This window comes from Condylostylus longicornis, unplaced genomic scaffold, assembly GCF_029603195.1.
Source record: "Condylostylus longicornis isolate FDR11 unplaced genomic scaffold, ASM2960319v2 ptg000028l, whole genome shotgun sequence".
Classification (NCBI taxonomy): Eukaryota; Metazoa; Arthropoda; class Insecta; order Diptera; family Dolichopodidae; genus Condylostylus; species Condylostylus longicornis.
In genome coordinates this window covers 1,671,280-1,698,135 of record NW_026577997.1, presented here as the reverse complement: position 1 = coordinate 1,698,135, position 26,856 = coordinate 1,671,280, and the positions used below count along the sequence as shown (strand labels likewise).

Here is a 26,856-nt window from a genome sequence, read left to right as displayed (position 1 = left end):
AACAAACAAAACAAATTCCAGAAATGTTTCTATTTAATTTTTATTTTCTTATATTTTTGTTTATTCTTTTTTTGCTTTATAATTTATTTGAATTGTATTTGTATTGTGTACAAAACATATATAAATTACCTGGATGATAATAAAACAGTTTTATGAACTGTAAATTTAACTGTAAAGGATTTTATTTTGCTCTTTTCTTAAAATACTGTTCTCTTATTTTTTAAGATTTCTACCATATTGTTGTTGTTTTTTTTTTCTTTTGTGAAAAAAAACATGGCCTACGATAAAATTTCTTTGTTAGTTCTTGTTGCTGTTTTCATTTTAATTTTTTTTTTTGTTTCATTTAATAATTTAAAGTTTATTTTGTTATTTTTAAGGTGTAACAGTAATAAAAAAAAAAAGGACTATTAATAAAAGATTTAGGATTTTCACAAAAAACGAACGAAAAAAAAGTAATGCCTTTTTTCCTTGAGTAAATATTGCTTAAGAAAAACAAATAAATGTGAATTTCTTTACAAATTTAAAATTTAAGGGGTTTCCTGTTTTTTTTTTCTCCTGATATTATTTTTGTACCTTTTAAACTTTTATTTTTTTTTATGTGTAAAGGATCATTGACAGTGTAAATGTATATGTGAATAAATATTTTCTTAACAAAAATAAAACTCTATTTATCCCTGGGAAAATCTTGGAAAAAATTGCTATTAATTTTTTTTCCTCTTTTTGTTATTCTGAAAGTTTAGTAAACTTTCAGAAATTGAAGCATAAGATTATCATTTAAAATGTTTAGCTAGTCAAATAAAGAAATTAAAATGGAAAGCTCATTATAATTTTAGTAATATTATATTTAATTTTACATTTTTTAAAAATTTACTTAATAATTACGAATTAAATTTAGTTTTTAAATGATAATCGCATGAATCATACGGCATATTTATTTTCACGAATCTCACAAACTGCCGGTACTATAAAATTTCTTACAGTCAAAACTTCTTGAAAATTCCTTAAAAAAAAAATAAGATTTCCGAAAAAAAAAATACAAAACTGCAATATCAACATATAATATTTTATTGTGGGCATAAAAACGAATATATATAGACAATTTTATTTATAGCATAATTATTTAATTATTTTTAATTACGCATATTTATATATATATATATTTTTATATACATAGAACTGTAACCTATATAGGTTGAACCTTATGTAGAAAATTTGACTCAATTTAAAATTATTAACAATACATATTTGATTTACCCTTTAAGTCATTAAAGTTTCCGTTTCATATTTTGAAAAATGTAGATTTACCTGAGTTTTTAATAAATGAATTCTAGGAGACTGCAACCCAAAGTTGTAAAGTTCAAGAATTTTAAAGAAAAGTCAAGAAACCGGAAAACAATTTCATATCTTATAAGTTTCTATCTTATTCCGTAGATTGTAGATTAATGTTCAAATACTTTTTATAAATTTTAATAAAAACCGCACTTTTTCTTTAATAAGATTTCACTTTTATTCAAGACCTAATTTCGGAAAAGCAAAATATGTTTCACGACATACTGCAAAATAACACGACATACTAAAAGCACGTTATATATATATACAAACATAATATATAGAAGTTCGTTGATTTTAAACAAAAATAGCACATGAACTTTTGTAATTGACCGTATATTATGTAATGCAGGAAATGAAACGATACTATAGCATTACCACAAAATTAATATGATTTTAAACGAAAACATCTACAAATAATTTATACAATCATATACATATGCCTCCATATATTATAATATTCAAATTCAACAAAATTAAAAAAAAATTAAAGAGAAAAAATAAAATGCTGAATCAAAAATTTGAAAAAGGAAACCTCAAATTAATCCTTTTTATATAATAAATTAATCACAAACAAAAAATAAAATGGTAGTGGTCAGAAAATTATATTTTTCTCTTCATATGACAAACCCCTCTGGATAATATTTCATAAAACCTTTCCACTTTAAAGTTTTTTAAATGGTACATAGGTATCATCCTAATAATTTGAATTAAAGTCTAATCGCATTCTAGTAATTCACGCAAAGGCTCTTCAATTTAAACAATTCGGCAATGCAAATTGGCATTATTCTAGAAAAGGAACTAACATTCGTAATTGCACTTTTTAACGAATGTTAGTATTAAATTTCATTAAATGTATAATTAATAATTCTTTAATTTGGGACAATTCAATATTAATTATGAGATAAGTTAATTTCAATTTTCGTTCTTTTAAGTCAATTGTACTTTTTATTATTATGCTTAGTGTGTTTGGTAAATTTGATTCGGTCAACTGCTTTAAATTGTTGAATTTAATGAATATAAATATTTAATTGGAACGCTTATTTAAATTAAATGCTCATTACTCATTACCGTATTACGTTATATGAAATTTCACGATTGCTATTAAAAACACATAAAATTTATTTTACTTTCAATAAGCCATACGCTTATTAAAGTTAAACAAAATAATTTATTAATTTTTTTTAATATTATTTGCTTGTGTATTAAATCCAGAATTGTATACAGATTTCATTGGTAAAAGAAAATGTCAAACAGAGAAATAAAAAAAATTCATTTTAAATCTGATTATTTTGATCGATTTACTTTCAATAAAAGAATTAAATAAACTCTATATAAAAAAATAAAGTGCGAAATATAATGGAATAGAGGATACCGGGTTTTGAAACATTAACAATATATATTGTATTAAATATTTTGAAAATGCTGTTTAAGTTAACGATTTTGGAATAACAAATTCATATTGATTCATCATTAATTTTTTAAATATGCAAAAAAAAACATATAAATTCAAACTGTCAAAAAATCAGTTAGTTGATACCGCGGTTTTCATTATAAGTGGTCTCGAAAAAAAAATACACCTGGAAATGAAAGTCAAAAATTCATAAAAAAAATACATAGTGGAAATGTATTTTGAGATTATCGCTCCAGTTTTAAAAAAGAGTGTCAAAAAATACACTTTCTCGAATAGATTTCGTTTTAACAATATAGTCAATCTGCTTATACTTATAACAATTCTAGTCAATTATAAAAATGCTAACAATTTGAATCTTGTTATAAGGATCAATCTATAATAAACCCTATTTCTAAGTTGTTTTCGTAACATTGCCAAAAATGTAACTTAAAATTACTATTTATGCTTTTACAGGTATATGTACATTGTAAGCACATTGTCGTGTATTCAGCACCTTTTTTTATCAATTCATGTTCTTATTACAAATTAGTTTATACGTTTAAATCCCTTAATGTCGGCAAATGAATAACTTTAAATACATGTTTGCAAAAAAAAAAGTATGAAAATCTAATCTGGACTGATAATTAAAATGCATTTTTTCGCTCTAAAATATAAAAACTCTATAAAAAGTGATGCATATGCAGTAGTAAAAATGGATCAGTACAAATAACATTCATAGAAATTGCCATTATGCTAATTATTTTCTTTTCTTCTTTTCACGTTATTTTTTTCGAATTTTAAGTGCAAATGCCACAGAATAACAAACAAAAAAGCCAAAGTTTCTCTAATCTTACTAATCACCTAAGGCTACATACATTATTTTTTCTTTCTTTCCCTTTCATCAAATTTTCATTTTGTTTTCATGAAATGCTTTTAGTTTTCATTGACTTACAAATGAGAAATTTTAATTTTTCTTGCTGATTACTGTATGAATTTACACGTTAGATAAAATTGCTATAAATAGATAGAGGACTGTAGCTTATGTACTTACATATATATAATAATTTAAAAATTTGAATTAATTAAAAAGTTGTGTGTAACAAAGTTGTGAATATGAGTGCAAAAAGAAACTTGACTAAATGCTTTTAATTATGATTGCATTTACCATGGCTATGAGTTCAGTTCTTAATAGTTCTAAATAAATATTTCATTAAACTAACTTCTTAAATCAAGGCAGCTAAATTGAAAGTTTAAAAAAATATGAGAAAATTAGTTTGCTCACCGTATCTTTAATCAGAAATTTACCAAATTTCCGGTACTCAATAAAATATCAAATCCTACGATATTAATAAGAACCTACGGATATTATATAAACGACCTTTTTGCAAAGCTATACACATTTGCTTTATATTGTCCACGGGATTCAAATCTCCTTTCAACATTTTCTAAAAGAAAAGTATTAAAAAGTAAAAAATAAATTATTTATCCTTGGTCAAGGGCTTTAATTTTTCTCTTTACCATATGTTTAATGTACACATATAATAAAGACGTGCATATATTTGGTTTAATAATACATAATATACGCTTTTGTAAATGATCAGCTTATAGCAATAAAAATAACTTTTTTTAAGACAGCTATGGCAAAGAAACATAATAAGAAAATCCTACTAAAAATATTAACGTTAAACATGCAATTGAAAAGGTCATTTAATACCGCCAAAAACCGGTAAGAACTAACAAATACAATTCTAAAGCCAGATGAGTACTCGATATACACATAAACTCGATATATATATTAAATGTGTATGTGAATATATATGTAATTCGTCCTTTGAATTCTTATTTTCTTCTTGCCTTCCAGTTTTATTTTTTTTTTAACAAAAATGATATTCCTAGCAAAAAAAGATTAAAATAATTTTCTTTATAAAAATGCATTTCTTTGACAAACAATGATGTAGTGTTTTGTATGTGTGTAATTTACATACAATTAAGTGTGTGTTTGGGTTTAAACACTTATACTTATAAAGATTACGGTATAATTTCATACACAAAATAAATGTTTGTATATCAGTAACAGTATTGGATTTTCTTTGACTATTAAAGAAATCTGGAGAGCTGTTCTGAAAGGATATTTTTTATTTTTAGTAGTTTTTCGTTAAAAGGATAAAATATTGTAACAAGAGTCTAAAATATAACTGTTTAGTAATCGTTTGTACACTTCCTGATTATAAAACAAAAACAAAGAGGAAAATTAAACATAAAAAAATTTCAAATTAAAAATTCAAAGTCATAATATTAATAAGGATCTTAAGGTAGAAGAGTGGTTGTTAGTTGTGAAAAATGTATCGTATCACATTAAATAAAAAAAATTCCTAGACTAACATAGTTCAATGCTCGTGATTTTCAGTTTTCAAAATGATGCTTTTTAATCATACATTACTTCGATAAACGTAAAATTAACAGCAATTATTTGTATATTTTCAGAATACTTTTGAAAGATTCAGAATTGATGCAATAAATTTCTCGCACTCCTATTAACAATAATGCACCATTCTGCTACCCCGTGACTACCAAGTCGTCATTGAGCGCCAGATTTTAAGTTAACTATCTGAGCACCTCAAGTCTTTTGAGTAACATGTCTTAATCTTCCAAATCAATTTTCTATATTACGTCTAGCCACGCCACATTTCCTCCTCCGACTATAAGTTATTCAATCACATAAAAAAAAATGTAAATTTATGTGTGTATTTGTATTCATCTAGTGTTCCCTTTTATTATACCTCCCTCTAGCATCACTCTATACCGTAAAAATTTCTGTAATTATGATATTGCTGCCTAATTTAGCTTAATATTTGGGGTTCCCTTTCCTCTGAATGAAATAAAGCCGACCTCGAGTAAAATTGTCTACCCCGTATTTTTCCTAAACTAATGTTCTTTTATTTTTTTTGATAAAATATTACTCGTTTTAAGTGGCTGTATACATAATTTATTTACTCTTTTTAAGTCCGCCTAAATGTTTTATTATTAAGTAATAATAACTTCACTATATTTATACGTATGTATATGCATACGTAAATATATAACACTTATACACAATAAAAATATTGATAATTTTAATTATATAACAGAATGGTCATAATGATGATGATAATAATGGTGATAATTTTATAATGATATTGATGATGATTATTTGCTTACAAAGCGTAAAAAACGATCATACGACATCATTATTTTTATTGTTAAAATATATATTAGCTTGTGTATTTTGTTTCATTAGATATAGAATAACATTCAAAGGCAAATATAGAATAACGTAACAAAGACAAATATAGAATAATATACCAACTCACATTCATAGATGCTCAGTAACTCAAAAAACATGCAACATAATTTATTGTTAAAAATTTGTACGCACTTACCCCATATGAGATGCATTGTGGCAATTGGTTCTATCTAATTCGGATTCAGGTCGTTCATATGTTGAAAGGATCCACCTAGCTCGGATCCAGATCGTTCATATGTTGAAATGATCCACCTAGCTCGGATCCATTTCGCCTTTTTTGTTGCATAAACCTTTTATGAGTTGAAAGGATCCACCTAGCTCGGATCCAGAACCTTTTATGTGTTGAAAGGATCCACCTAGCTCGGATCCTGCTTGTCTTTTTGTTGTAAGGATCCACTTTCATTATGTGTTGAAAGGATCCACTTTCATTATGTGTTGAAAGGATCCACCTAGCTCGGATCCTTTTTGCCTTTTTGTTGTAAGTATTCATTTTCATTGTGTTGAAAGGATCCACCTAATTCGGATCCTGTTTGCTTTTTTGTTGCAAGGATCCAGTTTCATTGTGTTGAAAGGATCCACCTAGTTTGGATCCAGTTCGACTTTTTGTCGCATGAATCCACCTCGCTCGGATCAAATTTCATTATATGTTGAAAGGATCTACCTAGCTCAGATCCTGTTTGCCTTTTTGTTGCAAAAGATCGTTTCATTTTGTTGAAAGGATCTATCTAACTCGGATCCTATTCACCTATATATTGAGAGGATTCACCCTGCTCGGGACTAGATCGTTCATGTGTTGAAAGGATCCACCTAACTCGGATCCAGTTTGTTGTATGGTAAAGGATCCACCTAGCTCGGATCCAGTTCGAATCCTCGTATTAAATCCATGAATTTGACATCGTAAAAACAATAAAGAAAAACAATGGGCTTAGTACAATTTCCTCAAATATATAAATAAATTGCAATATTGAGCTTTCTACAGAATAAAGAGCTTGCAACTCTACTAGCAAAAACTTGTATACTTACTGCCACTAAAAATTTAATATGACATACATACATATAGTATTATATCACATTAAACATACATACATACATACTTATATTTCTTGCTCGAATTTCAAATTACACAATGATATGAAACTTTCTTTTCGTAATGAAAGAAAATTTCTATTATGTATGTGTTTAATTTAGATTACGAGTTTATAATTATTATACTTAGTTTTGATTTATTTGCGCCTTTATTGAATAAACAACTTTACTTACAAAATCCGAACTTGTATTAGCATATAATACATACATACATATGTACCTACTTATGTATGTATCTTTTACCCCATGTAAAATCGCTTGGGCATTAACGTCCTCTTTCATTCTGTCGATTCCACTAATTGTGTATTTTTTGAATCCCATAACAGCAGCAAGAACAGTTTACAGTTTTGATCTTTTCCTTTTTTGAATTGATGAACAATTTTTAAACTAGCTGAGGATTCCATTTCATGTACGTACATACATACTAATACATATGTATATACAATTTGGTTAAATTTTAAATTTTCACTTGATACAAAGCCATAAGACGCCTTCGTTGGAATTTTGGCGCAGAATGTATAAATGCATGTATATACTGCATATATACATACAAACATACATATGTACAAGGACTTTAGCTTCTTTTTTTACAAATATGCCGAAAACAAAGTTCTCATTTAAATACTTAATATTTAAAACATTTCCTTCATGTTTAAAATAAATATAATTTAATCAAATATTTATTTAAACTATAATTTCACTTTAATTATCACTTTTTAAAATTTTAAAAAAATTAATTCTTTTATCACATCTTTTCAGTGTATACTGTTACAGCTCCAAATGCAAAATGGAGTAATGGTTTAATTGAATCGCGCTTTATTAAACAAAAAGCTTAATTAGACTATGTTTACACCATAGAATAAAAATTACAAAAGTCTGCTGCTAATAAGACTATGTTGACACAACAGATACTGATAAAATTTTTCTTACTCGATTAAGATATGGAAAATCGGTTTCGCACTATGTATAATTTCAGATGGCTTATTTAGTTAATTTTGAAAATTCTTTTAAGAAATAACAAAGTGACAGTTTTCAATTTTAATTTCTAAAAAAAAATTTAAATCAAACTTGCTTTGATTTGAGAAAAAAAGAAATTCATATATAGAACAACATATTTAGAATAACCTAATATTACTCTTCGAAATATCTTTTGTTTCGACATAAATATTATTCTTTAAGATGTGTTATAAATTGACAAAAATTTTAATATAGACATGTTATTTCATGGTCTGAATAAGGTATAAAACAAAAATTTTATACATTAAAATCATATACATACTAATTATATTGCGAAATTTTCAAGGTTTAACTTTTAAATACAATCATCGCAACAGAAATATTTCACTTCATTTACTTCATTTATTTCATATTTTAATTAATGAATGCTGCTTGACGCAAACCTTAGTACGTTTTCTTATGTGTAAATCATTTTACACTTAATTGTGCAAACATACCAAAAGCGGTAAAAGGTAACGGAGCGGCAAAATTAAGTAAGTGCACATATAATGTCAAATAAATAGTATGTGATTAAGGCTTTTTTTTGAGCCGGCGGTTTATTTAGTGGCGGTAATTTCGTTTGATTAGCCGGCCCATTTAAATATATGTATTCCACATTAATTTTAATATTTCACCGCGTAAAATCGATCTTGTTCTATTTTCCAGTTAAGTTATTTTTACAATTATGACTTTAAACGGGTTCCGAGTTAACAAAAATGGTACTTGACTTGAAATTTTTAAGTCAAGTCGATCCGACAAAAATGTTAGCTTGACATGAAAATCTACTGAAAGATTGATAATGACAAATTAATATATAATGCTTGTCAGCTAATGTCAAAGTCAACTCATTTTCAAGCAATATTATTTTAATCTGTTCGCCATATAACGAATTAATATAAAAAGCTAAGCTTGAAACCGTAGTGATTTCAAATCAAGTACTCAAGCTGGGTCAGTTTTCACGTGAGTTTTCACTGAAATCACATTATTCTTTAAAAACTGAATAGTATATATAAATTTTAATGTTCTTACATACAAATGAAGAAATTTCTTAAAAATTCAAAATTTTTTAACTTTTCTTTTTCAGAGAAAAACTTGTTCGGAATGAAACTATTAACAGCAGAGATTATACGTTATTAGTTAATATATCAGAAGCTTTCAGCTGGCAGCACTGGCACAATATTAAAATTGGCTTTAAAAGACCTTTTTTTAGATTACAAATTAAAATAAATCATAAAGGCAAAAGTTTGTATTGAATATTGAAAATAGAAAAAAATTAAAATTACAAAGGAAAAAAAATTATTTTGAAGAAAATTCAATTCAAGCAGGCCTAGACGCAAACATTTTCAGCGGAGATTTAAGAAGTAGAGTTCATATTGCCAAACGTTTTTGTATTCAAGAAGATTCCGTACTTCGTAATTTCGATTTAATGGCTAATAAGAAAAAAACCAATTTATGTATTATTATTGAAAATTCTAAAAAATTCCAATGCAATAAAATAATTTTGCATTTGGAATATCAAATTAAGTACATTATATATTCGGGGAGTCTTTAAAGCAGCAATTGAAACTGTTAATAAATAAAACGTAACCTGAAAACTCTCAATATTACAAAGGAAATCAAAACAAAAAAAAATTCTCAAATGGAAATTACAATGACAGAAAAAGATTCAACACGGTATCAATATGAACCGTATCCAACATTAAGTAAAACGAACAATAGCTGCACAAATACCTTAAAGCGCGACGATAGCTCAGCACCATTAAAAAGTGTAAGCGTTGTAAGTGGAAGTCAACAAGGCGTTAATGCTACAAGGAAAAGTCGTCGAAAGTGTTGTCGTTGCTTAAGTAGTAATTCAACAGCATTTTGGGCTAGTTTATTAACAAATTTAGGCATTTGTACATTACTTTTTGCATATACGCTACTAGGTATGAAAATATTTTTTTAAGAATTTAAAATCTCAATCACTTTATCAATTTTTTGATGTTAACATTCTATCCCATTTACTTTTTTTAAGGATCATTTATATTTTTGGCAATAGAAGGTGGTGCATCACAAATGCATCAAAGAACATTAGCATCAACAATTAATAGGCAATTAAGTAGACCAACCCCATCACAACGCACCTATGAAGATATCCAAAGTCAAACTGGTGCTATAGAACAAGCATTAAATGATAGTAGAACGAGGGCTGTGGAAAATATTTGGGATATAACAGTATCATTAAATATTCTATACAGGGATAATTGGACTAAGTAAGTATTGGAAATTTTGATAAAAGTTATGTTATTTCTTTGTCCAGAGACCCTTTAATCATTTTTGATTTGTAGGGGTTTGCAAAATGATCTTGTAAATTAATAAAACATCTTTATTTGCACGAAAAAAGAAGGGTTGCATAATCAAAACTTCATTAAGTTAGACGTGTTTCAATTTGGTTTCCATGTTCAAGTAAAGACTTAAGACGACTTTTCAACATTCAATATTTGCGACCATTGTAGTACATGCTTTTTAAAATTTTTGATTTCATTTTTTCTTATCGTTATTATAAGTAGGGTAAAATTATTGAATAATATCGTTCAACCCCATCTTTATGCATATTGGCTAATTAAAAGTAATTTAATGAAGCCAATTAATTTTACTTATGAAGTGTTAATTCTTAATAATTGTTTTGCGGTATTCAGGTGAATCAAATAATCAGCGTGATTGATGTTAGACTATCGAATGTCATTTAATTTTTAATATATAATTTTATATTTTCATATATTTACCGTATTTATTAGTTGGTAACGGAATAAAAAAGTATACTTACGTGCATAATTGAATTTTCAAAAAAAAAAATGCACATAAGCGGCTTAAGAAACTGCTTTCTTGTCTAAAATCAAATTCCTTCCAGGAATATTTAAGAAAGAATTATTTTGTGAGTCTATATTCAATAACAGAATTCAAAATATTTCTACTTATTATACTATCGCATAAATATTTATGCGGAACCTGGAAAATTGTGTTGATTAAGTTGGATTAAAATTGTAATTATCTAATAAGTCAAACTACTTATGTATTTTTATTTAATTTAATTATTTTATATATCATTGTGTTGTGAACAACTGAAAATCACATTAAATTATTTTGCTTTCTTTTTTCTTCAAAACAAAAAACAGATTAGCAGCTTTAGAAATTGAAAAATTTCAAGATGAATTAATACAACAATTTACAAAACATATGTCAGTTCAATTGCAGTTAGAAAGCGGTGCTGTTAATAATGTTGGTGGTAGTAATGCACCATCAACAGGCGCTGTTATGATACTGCCACCTAGATATGGTTTACAAGAATATGATTGGACATTTGCTAGAGCATTTCTATATTCTTTAACAGTATTAACAACAATAGGTAAGAGGAAATAATTTTATTAATTTTAGTAATGTTGATTTTTCAATATTAAAAAAAAATTGTTCTTTTAAGCAATCGTTACCTATACATTTAGTTGTTTTTCTTGAAAGGTGATTCTGAAGTAAATGCGAAAAGCTAATTTTAAATTGGATTTGATGTTTTTGAGCAAAATCAACAAGATCTCACTAAAAATTGCAAAATATAAGTCAGAGTATCAACAATTCAATTTGTACTTTACGTATTGAATGTACTTTACGTATATATAGATTTTAGGATATTTTGCTGACTGGATGACAGCATATTTCATTAAAAATTAAATATAAATACTTGTTATGTGCTCAATGTAAAAAATGTTAACATATTTACAATAGAAAATTCGAGAAAGCATGCAAAATATTAAGAAATAGCAAGTCTTTTTCATATTCTCAATTATATATGTAAAAAGACGGTAGGTAGATGCTTAACTGTAATGCTTAGTTACTATAAAAATTGGTCACGTCTCGCACGTAGAATTTTCTGTAAAAAAGTAACGGCATCTTACCATAATACTAAAATGTTAAAAAAAATACCCTTAACTTTTTCTTTTATACAACCTTTTTACCCAGATATATTTGAATAGATTGTTACACACACTCGCTTTAACCAAGCATTATTGACATAAAGTATTAATGAAGTAAAACTTACGTAGGAATTATAACAAAATATTTCACCGACATTTATTTTAATAAATGAGAAAAAAAAATAAACCATTTACAGAAATTAGACAAATTACATGACGTCGAAAAATTTCCATTTCAATATTTTATTTGTTAGATTACTGCTCACTTTTTTTTTTCTCCAATTGTTAATGAATTGTGTCACGTACTCGAAATTTAATTCAGTGGCAATAGAATGCTCCAAAATTTTACTTGTATGTATATATACAAAATTACAATACATATTTACATGTTATTTTTATTTTTAGTTTGTTCAGGAGAAGTTGATAACTATTAAGGTAAAAATTAATAAAGAAAAAACGAACGGAAATATCCATGTGCAAATTACCGGAGAACTTATAGAAAATATTTCAAATATTTAAACAATAGTCGGAAATTTATTAATTTTTATTGAAAATTTGTGTAGAAATTTGTAGGATTTTTAATTTTTAGTTGACAAGCTGCCTTATATTTAGATCAAGGAATCTCTGAATAAGGAATATTTCGAAAGTATCCAGTTTTTCAACTGTTTTTTTATCTGATTTTAATAGGATTTAAATCAGAAATTAAAAAAATGCATTAAATTCAATTAATTAGTAACCGGAAATTATTGGTATATAATTTTTAGTCAGCCTATATTCATTACCCTTTCATCTTATTTTATGTTATATAACGTACATATTCATCGATTCACCCATGTTTACTTTATTACGTTGAAAATCCTTTGCAATATTTCTTTTTTTTTATTTAATTCAATTTTCATCATATCTGTTTAGTCAAGTTTTAATGACATTTTATAATTGTAGTTATAAAAATATAAAATTTTGTATAAAATGAAAAATTTTCCTGAAGGGTAATATATACATAGTTATAAATAGGTCCTTCACAGCTTTACAGATCTGAAAGTATACTTCAAAAACAAACATATGATAAGTTCTAAAATACTAAAATAAAATAAAATAAAAATTAATTTAAAATATAAAAATTCTTTTTAAGTATCTCTGTTTGCTAGTTCAGAATTATTCAACTAAAATATTATTATGTATTTATGTATATAGGAACTCATAAAAAAAACTATTTATAAAATAAACTCTTGAAAATGTTTAGTACAGATTGATATTATGTTTATATAATAATGGTTAAAAGCAATTATCATTATAAATAGTAGTCAATTGCATCATAAAAATATAGAATTCTATTTTTATATAAAATTATATCTACTTGATTAAAATAATAATCAGAATATAATGTTCATTCATAGAAACCATTAAAAATAATATAGTAGAGTTCAAAAACAAGATTGGGGTTTTCTATTTATTTTGAATTCGTTTCTCATACATGTACACATAGAGTGACATTATTAAATTATATATATAGATAGAATACAAGCATTTATTTATCTTGTAAGTTTTTTTTTATAAAATTCTCTCTATCCTCAAAGGTATATAAAAGTGTATTTAATGTAACGGAATATCGATTTGATTTTTTTAGTAACATATACATAGGTATTAAGATAAGAATCAAAAACCTGAAATAGTCTAGTTTTATTAATTAAGTACCTATTTGAAAATTTTGAATTTTAAATTAAACAAATATTTCTTGATATTCAATTGCGAATTTCATAATTAACAAATCTGTTGTCATCCTAAAAAATGTTAGGTCGGGCCACTAAACCCATAATTCTTATAGATTTTCTTAAATTGACTTAGTTTGAGCCAATTGTGGGTAATTTTTTTCGATATATAAAACTGCAAAGTCTCTATATGTTGAAATATTAAAAGTTTAACATAATTTACGGTATTGGCAGCTTAAATAAAATTTCTAATGAATTTCGGCAATCAATTAAATGATTTGCGTATATTTCAGTAATAAATTTTTTAAAAATAAAGGTAATGTGTATTTCGTAGTCTACAGACCAACGGTAGCCAAATAGAAGAAAAAATTTGTATGAAAAAATATATTTTGTGTGAAAAACGAAAAGTTTAATTAGTTGTTTTATAAAATTATTATGTTTTTGTAAGAAAAATCAAAAATACTTTTTTAATTCAATTTTATTTGTAATTTAAATTATATTTTGTTTTTTTTTTCTAATTTTGTGGTGGAACCTAAGTAAAAGTTTTTCGTAAATGAAAATTTAATAAGGTTTCTGTAAGTTATAAATTAGATTTTATACATAGAAAATATTACATTCGGTGTATTGCTGATACATTCGGTGTGCCGGTGTAAGGGGTACCCTTATATAAAAATAATTTTATGTGAAATTTTGGAATAGAACAAAAGTCTTGCAACAGAATTTGGTTGAAGATAAAAGTAATCTTTCTTTCAACCGGTCAGACCGAACAACAAGAGAACTCTATAAATATACCAGAACAACATGAAAAGAAATTAAAATATAATAAAAAATATATATGTACATATATCTAACGTAGATTTAAAAGTTGAATTTGAATTTTAACATCTTAGTTTCCATTTTTCTTAAAGAGATTTTAACAGCAAATACTTCCCCTACAAACAGAATCACGTTATTTATAACATTATAATAGATTACCGATTACAAAACTAGATGTCGCTAAAAATTTTATCAATTGAAGCGTTAAATGAAGATTAATAACTTTCCACTTTGTATTTTACGCGTTATATTTACGTTACACTTTGTATTTTACCTATCACATTTGATTTTATGTAATAATATGCTCGCATACACGTTCTTTATATAAAAGAATTAATTAGAATATTCTACAATTTCAATAAAAATTAAATTTACTTTCATTCATTCATCATACCTTACCAGCAATTCTATAAAATATAGAGATGAAATAGGAGTAGCTGATATTCTTTTCGTATATGCTCCAAATTTCATTTCCAGCGAAAATTAAATCCTATTGTCTTCAAACAGTTCAATATACAAAATATTTTCCTTTAATAAAAATTGCTGTTTTCATGCCATAAATTAATTTTTCTCTACCATTCTCATTCTTTTTCGAATAACTAAATAAATAAGATAAACAAGAAAAAAGGAGAAAATTCAAAAACAACGAATAATATTGAAAAATTTCAAAATAACTAGAGTATGGTAGATGGAAAACGCTATGGGAAATGAACTTTTTCCACAAAAAGTGAAAGGCAGAAAGTAATTTCAGGCAATTATTTTGTCAATAAATCCAATAATCTAATTTCTCTATAGCAATTTCATGTTTTATTTATTTCTTAATTGCATTCACCAGAGCTTCAATATAAATTGTTAAAGGTTTGGTAAAATATAAAATAGGTACTAAAAATAAAGGCCAGAGATTTTTGTTTTCTTCTGTTAATACTCGTAATAACAGAAGCACTCAACATACAAACACTTTTATACATTATTACAAAAAAGAGGAAAATTATACGTTTTTATAAGTAACAAGTAAAGCTTGTCATTGCGAAAAAAAATTTAATATTTAATTCGGTTGCAATACAATTCGACCTTTTAGTGTTGGAAAATGGTAATGTGTGATTAGAGCGCTGTTTGGGCATCTCAACTTTACGACTAAGTTTCTTGGAAATAACTACTATTTAATTTTAAATTATTACAAAGAACGTTTATAGACGATATCTGAACGTGTACAAATGGTAAAGGGTCGATTTTTGTTAAATTTTTGCCTTTATATAGGTAATAACTTTGGGAACTCTAGAGAGCATACAAAAACCGAAATTTTGTAATCGGACGAACAAACGAACAAGAATTAGAAATCAATTGAGTTATTTACATACACTACAATTTAAAATACACTCTATTGAAAGTTAATTAGGTACTAATATTTCCAAAATTGAAATTTCTTTCATATTCTAGTATTTATTCTTGTTTCAATATTCTATCGTAAAAATAAAGAACATATTTGTTTAAATATACAATGTATACATACATATTTGTACGTGTAGGTAAACAAATTCAATGAAAACATTAACTTTTATCATTTTTCTTAAAGGAAATTTTCATGCCACTAAACCACTCAATTATTTTCTGTGTGAGTTGCTCTCTTCCTTTAAAAGATTATTTTACTTTATTCTAAATATTAAGACAAGTAATGTGAAGTAATAATCAGTCTCAAGGTTAAATTATAAAAGTAAAACCAAAATATATGGTGCGTGTATTTTGATATTGCATATATGTGTTTTATATATATATATATATTCAATATATTTTTGAAAGTTTATTAGAGTTTCCGCCTATTTATAAAATTAGAAACATTGTGACTTACAGAGATAAATGTATTATTAAAGTATTAATAAGCTTTCTATTTTATTCTTTATAGATTGCGAATCGAGTTGTTGACATACATTTTGCCTTATTTCTTTGGTTATATCTCTTGAAATGTTTCTAAAATAATTTTGAAATATTTTTTAGAATGGGTAAATTTGAAGCATTCAATATACTTTTATAATAATTACCATTTTTTTTTTTAGAGTAGAACTTGGACTAAATTAATGAATTAAGCTTGCTTGTCTTACATATTATTATGGTATTTGTTTTTGTTTTACAACAACATTGTTCTAGCATTTTAACTGAAGATAATTAGTTTGTCCTTATGTTAATCTCCTTCTTAAGATTTTTTTCTAAAATCTTAAGAAAAAATTGGCAACTCTCAATAAAAAATACATAAATTAGTTAGAAATGATTTGTGTCAACATTTTCTTTTAAATTTTCGATTTATCAAGTTTTTATTTCCTCTCTTCTATAATAAAAAATCGAAATGTTCTCATCCCTTTTTTCATATCAATTGCTGTATGACACGCCTCTGATGAAAAATTTTCATTTCCGAACATTTAATACAAACATATTATGGTTATTGAAAGAAAAATGGGAAATAAAATAAAACAAATATGTTAGAAAATATAAAAAAGGGATGATTTTAGTCAAATTTTGTTGCTCCCATATATAAAATAACACGATCGGCAATTGCGTTCTTCAATGGGAAATAAATAAAAGAATAAAAAAATTTTTTTTTTGTGAAAAATTTCTATTACTCTTTTAACATAGCTTTCCTCTCAATTTATTTTCGAGATATTTCATTTTTTCTTTGATTAAAAAACGAATACATGTGTTAGTGTAAATGTTGAAAAAAATTCATAGTAAAAAGCTTATTTCTAGGATATTGAAAATATCCTTAAAATCGATGATAGGATTCAATCAATTTTCAATTCACGTTTACCACTATTTATTTAAATGCAAAAAAAAAAAAAGAAAATTTTGAAAAGGATATAAAGGCGGCAAGAGAAAGTCTAAGATTAAAAAATAAGAAAAGAGTTTAAACATTAAAAGTACAAAATAACTATGGATGAATGAATTTTTTCAAGGATTGTATATAGTCTGGTAAACAAATACAAGCGGAATAGAATATAGATCAAATGGGGTTTCCTTTTATGTTGACTATAATATGTGTCAAATAGTAAATGACTCGACTAATAAAATTTACATTGAATAAAGATTATCCCTTCATTAAATAGATCGAATAGTGTTCGCTATCTAGACTAAATTTGGTCAATATTTGAAATAAGTGGGAATTTTTCATGCTGCAATTATAATGTAAGGGAGAAATAGTTCTTAAACCAAAATATTTGAAAATTTCATATCCTATAGGTAGGCATATAGAATATATCTTTTATCTTCAGCTACACATTTATGATTTACTGCTTTTCCCTCCCATACTCAACAATTTTTAAAGATTGATTCATAGTAATAAATATTCAAAAGCTGGACAGATAACTTTTGGTAAATCAGCAAGAAAAAAAAATAAAAAATAAAAGCAGAAAACGAATATACTTAATATAATATTTCAAAAATTTTCTTCTTAATGCTTTAAGTGTATTTCTTACAATTTTCCAATTTGTTTTTGTATAGTATTGTACCATTATCACTCATTTTTATCACACATTTTTACCGACCCTCTTCGTTTTTAACAATTTTCGTATTAACAAAAGTGAACTAAGATTCTTGAAAAAAAAAAACAACAAAACAGCAGATTTATCATAACTTACTGCTTTCATACATTTATTTTCTAACATTTTTTTCTATTTTTCTGTTCCGCAAAAATTATGTCTACAATTTTTTATTTCAATGGGAAATTTTGCAGAATGGATTTGTACAGAACAGGAGGTCCCAATTATTGTTTCAATTACATATGGCGTTCGCCGTTTGTCATCCTAGTTTTGCGTTTATAATACTTATAGTTTTTTATTTCATTTGTAGTGCAAAACAAGGTTTACAATCATAATAAAGAGGTTACGATTTAAAAGTTCGATAATAAAATATGAAAAATTTTAAAATCTGCAAGCCCCGATAAAAAATACAAAACGAAGCAGTCTCGTGTTACTATTAGGACAATATTAAAATGCTATAGAAGGCTATCAGTTCCAGATGGACCAATAAAATTTTGAAAAATGCTTAGTCTTAGCACGAGAAAAGAAAAAGAAAGCAACACAAGTTGTACATCTGAAACAGTCTCAAATGGACTAAGAAGTGAAATCTATGGAAAACCAACTTTGTAAGCCACAAATGATAACCAAACAAAAGTTTTTACTATTAAAAGACTAAACCAATTATGTAGTTAAAAATTTTTGATATATTATATGAATACAAAAGTTCAGATGAAAAGAAATATCATAAACAAATTTGTAGCCTGAGAAAAGTGGTATCAATAAAATGTGCTTTCCAAAATGAACATCTTTCCTCTACTAATGAAAAAAATATGGAATAAATAGTGTGGGCTTAATATTACATCTAATGAATCACTCATAAAACTCATACCCATATGTGTACATATTACATACATGTATAGATCATAACACTTATGATGAAGATTTATTTAATAGGGGTGCAGAAAAAAAAGAAACATATATATGAAGTAAAAGCAAAACTATCCTAAATGAGCAGCAAAAAGGAAATTAATGTTGAATCAGAAAAAAAATATAAGAAAAATGTAATTTACTATTTAAACAACTCAGTAAATATTTTATCAAAATTTGATAATAAATCAACTAGATCAAGTAGCTACTAGCTTTCAGATTTTTTCATTTTAAAATTTTTCTACATAACTAAGATGGATTAGCAGCAAATATTTTATTGATAATGGTCGTTGTGTCACTAGAACAGGCAGCGGGTGGATTCTTCAGATTTTTTTTCCAACAATTTTACCGGAGAGAAAAACATTTTAAATTCATAAAAATTGCTGAGACAGATAACAGCAAACCGAAATTTTATTTCAACACTATAAAAAAATAATGAATCACGACAAATTAAACGAAACCTTTAAACGAGATTCAAATTTAAAGAAAAAGGCAATCCAATTATACGATTGTTTTCAATATTGGAAATATTATTAGATACTTAATAATTTAAAGTATAAATAATTTAGATTAAAAGTTCTATATATAATATATATAAATAAGAAATTTAAAAATGTAAATCAATTAAAAATTTAAAAATACTTGAAAATTATAACAAAAATAAGCCAAATATTATCTGGAAAAATGTTTACGTAATAGATTGAAATTTACAGAAAATTTTCATTAATTCCATAAAGAAACAAAATCTTTTTCTAAAAATAAACTATTAATCGAATAAGTACTGATTGTTAAAAGCTCTAAAATCAATTTCTTGTTAAACAATACAAGACCTTATAAATCCAAAATGTTTTATTTTAAAAATAAATATAACAACCAAGCAAACGTAACAACAAAGGTTCTAGTCAATAAGTTGGAACTGCAAATCATTTAATGTGTAGAATATCGCAAAATTTTTAAAATTTTAATCATTAATTTAATTGTTAGTATATCACAAGAAGTTCTTTTTTGCATGAAAATTGGATCATGACATTTTTACCCGCACAATTTAATATCTGTAATAAACATATAATGCAATATTAATGGAGTAGAAGGGCTATAATTTAAAAATTTAAACGAAAATCTTCTTTTTCAAAAAAATTTTGCCAAAGTTCCATTTTCCGACATACTTTACAAAACATTGAAAGGAAAATATTCTTAAAATTAAAACTTTTATTAAAAAATAAAAAAAAATTTTGGTTTCTAAATTTATCTAACTCTATAGGATTGATTATTCGTTGGTACCATCAATATTTTCTAAAATTATTAGAGCAAAATTAATATTTTTCTAAGAAATCAATAATTATTGTAGAAAGTTAAAAGCAAACTTTATCTTAAAACTTTTTTATCTCATTTTTTTTTTTTTTTTTGTTGTTCAAAAATAAAATTATCTAAATCCTTTATAAAAACTTTTGAATTTTTATCTCTATGTAACTAAAACTTCCTTTTCTATACCATGTAATAAATAATTCTTTTTTTTTTTTAAATTGATGGCAAAGACAAATAATGAATTTTAAAATTAAAAAAAGAAAATAATTTCTTTAATTTTTCAAGAAATCAACTTTAATTTAATGAAAATTATTTTCAATTAAAAATAAAACATTTTTTCTTTTCATTTTTTACAAATAAATCTAAAAAACTTTTTCTTGTTAAATAAAAATTAATCAATATTACGAAAATATTATTATCGATGAAGGTAATTACATACCAGGAAATGTAAAGATTTATTTTAATAAATCTACAGGGACCCGGAATTATATTTATTACAAATTGACTTAGAAGGAAATAGCTTTTGAAATTGAATTTATCAAAATATGTAATGAATATTAGAATAACACAGTAAAGATAATGGATGTATTTTGGCTTAAAATATTACACTGCAACAAATTAAAAAGGAGAATCAAATAAAGAATAGCATCGTGGAACAGTAAGCAATTTGATTAATAGTAGCAGTTTGAATTTCTGGCTGATATGAGTAGAAAGTTGCTTTCTTTAATTCGGCAAAGCTAAAATCGCTTTTTCAATATGGTTGAAAATCTGAATTTCATACTTAGGATCAAAAATTTGGATTGAATTGTGACTTTAAACAAAGTATGGAAAGAAAAAATTAAACATAAAAGTGTGCAAATTGGAATTACCTATATTTTCAAGTAAAAACCTCAGCTCATGGAGGCATAAAGCAAACAAACAAATTTAATTTTAAAATGAATAAAGCAAAACTTGTAAGAAAATGGTGGAACTCGTATTGAATACAGAAGAAATATTAAATGCTAATTGTTATATACCATATATTCAGTCAATTCCACTTCATTTCTAATTTAGAAGACTTAGAGTTACATTACATTTTCAGTTTTGTAATTAAATACGTTTGCAGAATTAATCGGAAGCTTATACATATGTAAATTCAAAAAAAAAATTGTGTATTTCCTTTTACTTATTGTGCCATAAATTTTTATTGAGGAAATTGTTGCTTTAAAATACGAGTATGTTATATTCGAAATATGCATACCATTATGTTTATTATGTGACATTAATGTCAATACAGAATGTTACATACTCCAATACTATTGTATTCCAATTGTTTTATTGCTTAAATTATAATGTTAGTAAATGTATTGAAATTCCTTTATCATAAAATATTTATTCTCTATGATCAATTTGTTGATATTATAATTTTGTTAATCTGAGAACACTTACATTTTTATGATGCATAAATTTTATGCTTATTATCAGTTTTGTGTTCTTAATTCAACTTATACATTTAATTAAATTAAATAAATATTACAAGACAATTTCAAAATTTTAATATTTGTACATAGGATGGTCCGAAGTTTTCGTACATTCCGAAAATCATTTCGTACATCCACTTTTCTCATAAGTTATTCCTTATTTAACTCACAGTTTTAACTCATTGTACATCTTGTATTCCCAATTTATGTCTAGATACATTAAATTAAGAAATTTCTATTAATATTTTATATTTATGTAAGGATATAAGAAAATTTTCCTCATGCTTATTTGTATGTACGTTAAGTAATAAAGGATATTTACAAAAAAGGATAAATATTATCAATTACAAATCATTTTAAAATTTTATTTTAATCACAATATGTCAAAAATTTATTTTATGTTCTTCAGAAAATTGGGACATAATCATAATAATTATTTAAGGCATAATAATTCACTAAACTATTGTAATATACATTTGATATTTATTCGTATAAAAGAATGATAAGGATGTAATAGTATAAAATTATATATTATATATACATACTGGTTTAAATTTAATATTAAAAAAAATAAAAACAGAGTTTCTCAAATATATCCTTTAAAATCAATTCTCTTTAAGGGTTGTCTCACTATTTTAACTTCCTGCTACAAATTATATAATTACTTAATATGCTAAATGCAATTATTTTGATATTTTTAGCCTGTTATAATATTGAAATGAATATAAACTGAATGAATATAATATGAAAATTATATTTCAAGTAGAATTTAGCGAAATCTTTTTCTACTTTATTCCATTTTATTAAATTTTAAAAGTAGTGTAACAAATTTTGTACAAAAAAATTCTATTCAAATTTTTTTGAATGTGATTTAAGCACAAGAATTTTTTAAGATGAAAAAAATATTAAGTGTAGAAAATAATTGAATTTTTCAATTCGGTTGAAAAGAAATTTTTTTTAAATCCTCATCCTATAGATATTTTAAAAATTCAAAAGATAATGGAAAATATAAGCGTTCCTGTGTAATAGTTTGAATTTTTTTAGAATATATACAATTGCCGAATAAATTTTATCGAAAATTTTAATGATAAAATCTTGATAAAATATTTTATTAAAGAATGTTTCTAGATAATTTCGTTGCTGAAGTGCTTTTTATATTGTGCTATTTAAAATTAACTTATTTTAGGGTATTTTGAAATACGCAGACTAGACTCAATAATGATAAAGGATCTCCTTTATCTGTCGCAATTTAGAAAGATTACCAGAGTCCTTTTGTTTATAAGCTCTCATGTGATATTTCTGTTTAAAATTTTTCATTAATCCAAAGTTTCAGAAGCATTATTGATGTAATTTATTTTATAATATTGATTTAAGGGTAAAAAATATATATGTACATATGTATATATCTCAAATCGTAAAATTTTTATGAAATCAAAGAATGCAAAAAAGGAAACTTATTTCATAAATTTACTACTTATGTGCCAAGATATTTACATAAAATATTTAAAAGTAGATTTTGAATTTTCACAAAACTTCATATAGACAAGGGTCCCTCATATTGACATTAGTAGTAGTAGTAGTATGGGGGGCGGGGGGGCTCCACCGGTACACCCACGCAAAGCTCATGCACTAGGACAACAGAAAAAGGCCCATCGGCAACCCCCAGAAAACACCCAACAACCCTCATGCAGTTCGACACAAGACCCCCCTATCCAAACCAGCCAACCTCCCTGGCGAAGCCCAAAAAATCTCGGAAAGGTCCCGAAGGTTATCGTAAAAATAAGCCCTCAAAACACGCCTTCACTTCCACATCAGAAACGGACAGGCACAGAGGACATGCTCTACATCCTCCACCTCCGCCACATCCTGACACCCACGACATACATCCGTCATAGCAATCCCAAGCCTCCTGGCCATTTTCCAGAAGGCAGTGCCCCGTCAGGACCCCAACCAGTGTGCTGAGATCAGCCCTATTATATCTCAACAGCATCCTCGTCCTCCTTTCGTCCCTGATAGGCCATATTGCCTTGGTCAACCTTAACGTGTGAGCCTCCGCCCACCAGACCCCGCTCCTTCTCCTACACTTACCATCTATGACGGCAAGATAAACCCTCAGCGGCAGACGAACCGACGCGTCTACCATTTCAGCATCCCCGCCAGCCCCAGCCCTCGCAAGACGATCTGATATCTCATTACCTCGTGTCCCGCTATGACCGGGAACCCAGCACACAGTCATCCTGCACATAGTACAAAGTGCCCTAAGTGCCCCCCTGCATCGACTCACCAAAGCCGACCCAACCGAATAGGACGCGAGGGCCCCAATCGCCGCCCTACTATCCACAAAAATTGCCAGCTCGCATCCCCCCCACCGCCAAGATCTCTGCCTGGAAGACTTTACATCCTTCAGGCAGCTCAATCGATAGCTCTATCCCCAACTCTTCCGAGAAGACCCCCGCCCTCGTGCCATCCATGGTCTTAGAACCATCCGTGTAGATGGATAACCCCTCATGCGTGCATAACCAACCCACACTCCAATCCTCCCTTTGTGGAATCACAACCCCATAATCAACCCGTCGTCGGTCATAGTCGGTGTATGGCACCACAAAATCAGGCCTAATGTCCAAAGACCGCATTCCATATTCCCCCAGAATTCTACTGTGTGTGTATTCCCTGTTTTTAAGTATGCCCATCGCTTATAACCTCAAGGCACTCCTCGCAGCCGCCGCTTTTACTTGCTCACCCAGCGGATCCAGGTCGAGAATAACCTCCAAACCCAAAGTGGGTGTAGTACGCAATGCACCCGTCACCCCAATGCACGTCATACGCTGCACCCTATCCAACTTCCTCCTTTCCCTATCCCGAAACACCGCTGGCCACCAGACCAATGCCCCATACGTCAGAATAGGCCTAACCACATACTCATACAACCAGTAAACCAGTCGAGGACTCACTCCCCACCGTCTACCAGCCGCTCCCTTGCAGGCAAACAACGCAGTCGTGGCCCTCCTTACCCTATTCTCTATGTTTTGCTTCCACAGCAGCTTACTATCCATAATCACGCCCAGGTATCGCGCACAACCCGCCAAACCCAGTTCGACTCCCGCCATCCTAGGCAGGCCAAACCTGGGCACCTTCCTTTTCCTCGTGAACAACACCAGCTCGGTTTTTACGGGGTACACAGAAAGACCGCATCCCCGCGCCCAACCATCCAGTCTATCAAGACCTCCCTGTATTATTGAACTCAGTACTTCCGGGTATTTACCCGAGATCAGGATTGCCACATCATCCGCATAGGCAGTAACTCTACATCCACTATCCCTCATGAGCCTAAGTTAACCCTCCATAACCAGGACCCACAGATATGACGATAGGACCCCCACTGAGGAATGCCTCTCACCGACAGCATCCTCACCCTACCTGGGCCCCACTCGGCCACAACTACCCTAGTAGTAAGCATTTGCTCTATCCATCTGATTATGGCCTACTCTACTCCTACATTTTCGAGAGCCCCCACGATAGCCTCAACCTTTACATTATTGAAAGCACCCTCAACATCCAAGAAAGCAGCCAATGTATACTCCTCGTACTGCAGAGACACCTCCACCTTTGTGACCACCGCGTGCAGCGCCGTCTCCACATATCTCCCTCTTCTGTAGGCATGCTGGCCATTTGACAGACCCGACTTCCTTTCTTCATTCCTTATAAAATTTTCCACTAAACTCTCCATGGTCCTCAGCACAAAAGATGACAAGATGATTGGCCGGAAATCCCTCGCGCTAACATGACCACTCCTACCTGGCTTCGGCACAAAAACCGTCCTTAGCTCTCTCCATTCTCTAGCGACATACCCCATATACAGGCAACTACGAAAAATTAACACCAACCAATCAGTGATCACTCTCGGTGCCCTCCGCAGCATAATAGGCCACATCCCGTCCGTTCCCGGAGACTTGTAGGGGCCAAAAGATTTAATAGCCCACTGTATCCTCTCTCTCGTAAAAATTTCTTTACTTAAAGTTCGTACAGTCTCCGTTCCTCTCCTCGGAACCTCCTTGGCTTTTGCTCTTCCTTTTCCCTCGGGAATTGATCCCGTAAAGTGAACTTCCATCAGCTCCCCCAACGTTTCTATACTAGAGCCAGCCCAAGTACCATCATCTCTTTTAACAAAACCAGGTACTAGGGGCTCCCCCCATAGTAGTTTCCTTAATCTTGCAACCTCATCGGTATTTTCCAATGTCGTGCAATAGCTCCTCCAAGACCTCCGTTTGGCCTTCCTTATTGTGTACTTAAAAGCCCTCAGTTCCTTCTTATATTCTTCCCACATGGGATGGGCTGCTTCTCTGCTCCGCCAAATTGTGTAGCCTCCTTACTTTCCTCCTGGATTCACTAATTTCGTTATACCACCATGGTGGTCTATCACACTTTGTAGGGCGGCTAATTGGGCAATTGGCCTCGAAGGCCCCCCTAATAGCCGCACTCAGACACTCAACCGCATTGTCAATTGACTTACCTCTTCTTATCAGTTCATGTACCAGCCCAGTCATGTCAGATTCCAGGGCCGCCGAGTAGCCATCGCAATTTGCCCTTCGGGGGTTCCAAAATGGCGCCCCCACCTCCGGTTGCAAATTTATCCTAAAACGGATCCAGCAATGGTCCGAGAGGGAAGACTCCTCCGATATCACCCATTAAGGACCCTAAATTAGTAGCCAAAGTAAGGTCTATCACCTCACTCCTATTCCTAACGACGAAAGTAGGGTCACAACCCCTATTACATACACAAAGGTTAGTACCACTAAGAAAATCTACTAAGGACTCACCTCGCTGATTAACATCCGGCCTTCCCCATAGAGTGTGGTGCGCATTTGCATCACACCCAGCCAGTACATCGTGTCTCCACATCCTGATAGCCTCTCTGAATTTTCCCGTTATATATTTAATCCATATATTCAATCCCATATTGACATTAAATTTTTTTTTTAAATTGTTGATAAAAGGGCTTGTGAGACTAGATGTTTATTGCAGAAGCAGGTTGTCTCAATAACTTTTCATTTATCTGTTGTTTATAACAAATTTTTCTGCATTAACCTACTATTTTTTTATATGAA

General features: G+C 28.4%; 1 protein-coding gene and 1 long non-coding RNA gene across 3 annotated transcripts in view; one reads left to right on the top strand and one right to left on the bottom strand.

Moving 5' to 3' along the window:
* LOC129607623 (uncharacterized) overlaps positions 1-7,227 on the bottom strand; it is a 100,517-nt gene extending 93,290 nt beyond the window's left edge. Inside the window, exon 1 of the long non-coding RNA XR_008696825.1 lies at positions 6,142-7,227. This is a non-coding gene — a long non-coding RNA (uncharacterized LOC129607623). The remainder of the gene's footprint in view (positions 1-6,141) is intronic.
* Positions 7,228-9,178: 1,951 nt separating this feature from the next.
* The window catches only part of LOC129607733 (uncharacterized), a 72,506-nt gene continuing 54,828 nt past the window's right edge, over positions 9,179-26,856 (top strand). Inside the window, exons 1-4 of one of the 2 annotated variants that reach the window (XM_055518901.1) lie at positions 9,179-10,012; positions 10,102-10,339; positions 11,243-11,472; positions 18,391-18,475. In XM_055518901.1, coding sequence (XP_055374876.1) covers positions 9,727-10,012; positions 10,102-10,339; positions 11,243-11,472; positions 18,391-18,434 — 798 coding nt within the window. In that variant the 5' untranslated portion in view covers positions 9,179-9,726 and the 3' untranslated portion in view covers positions 18,435-18,475. Of the gene's footprint in view, positions 10,013-10,101; positions 10,340-11,242; positions 11,473-18,390; positions 18,476-26,856 lie in introns of those variants that run through there. The other variant, XM_055518902.1, reaches the window with a different exon arrangement.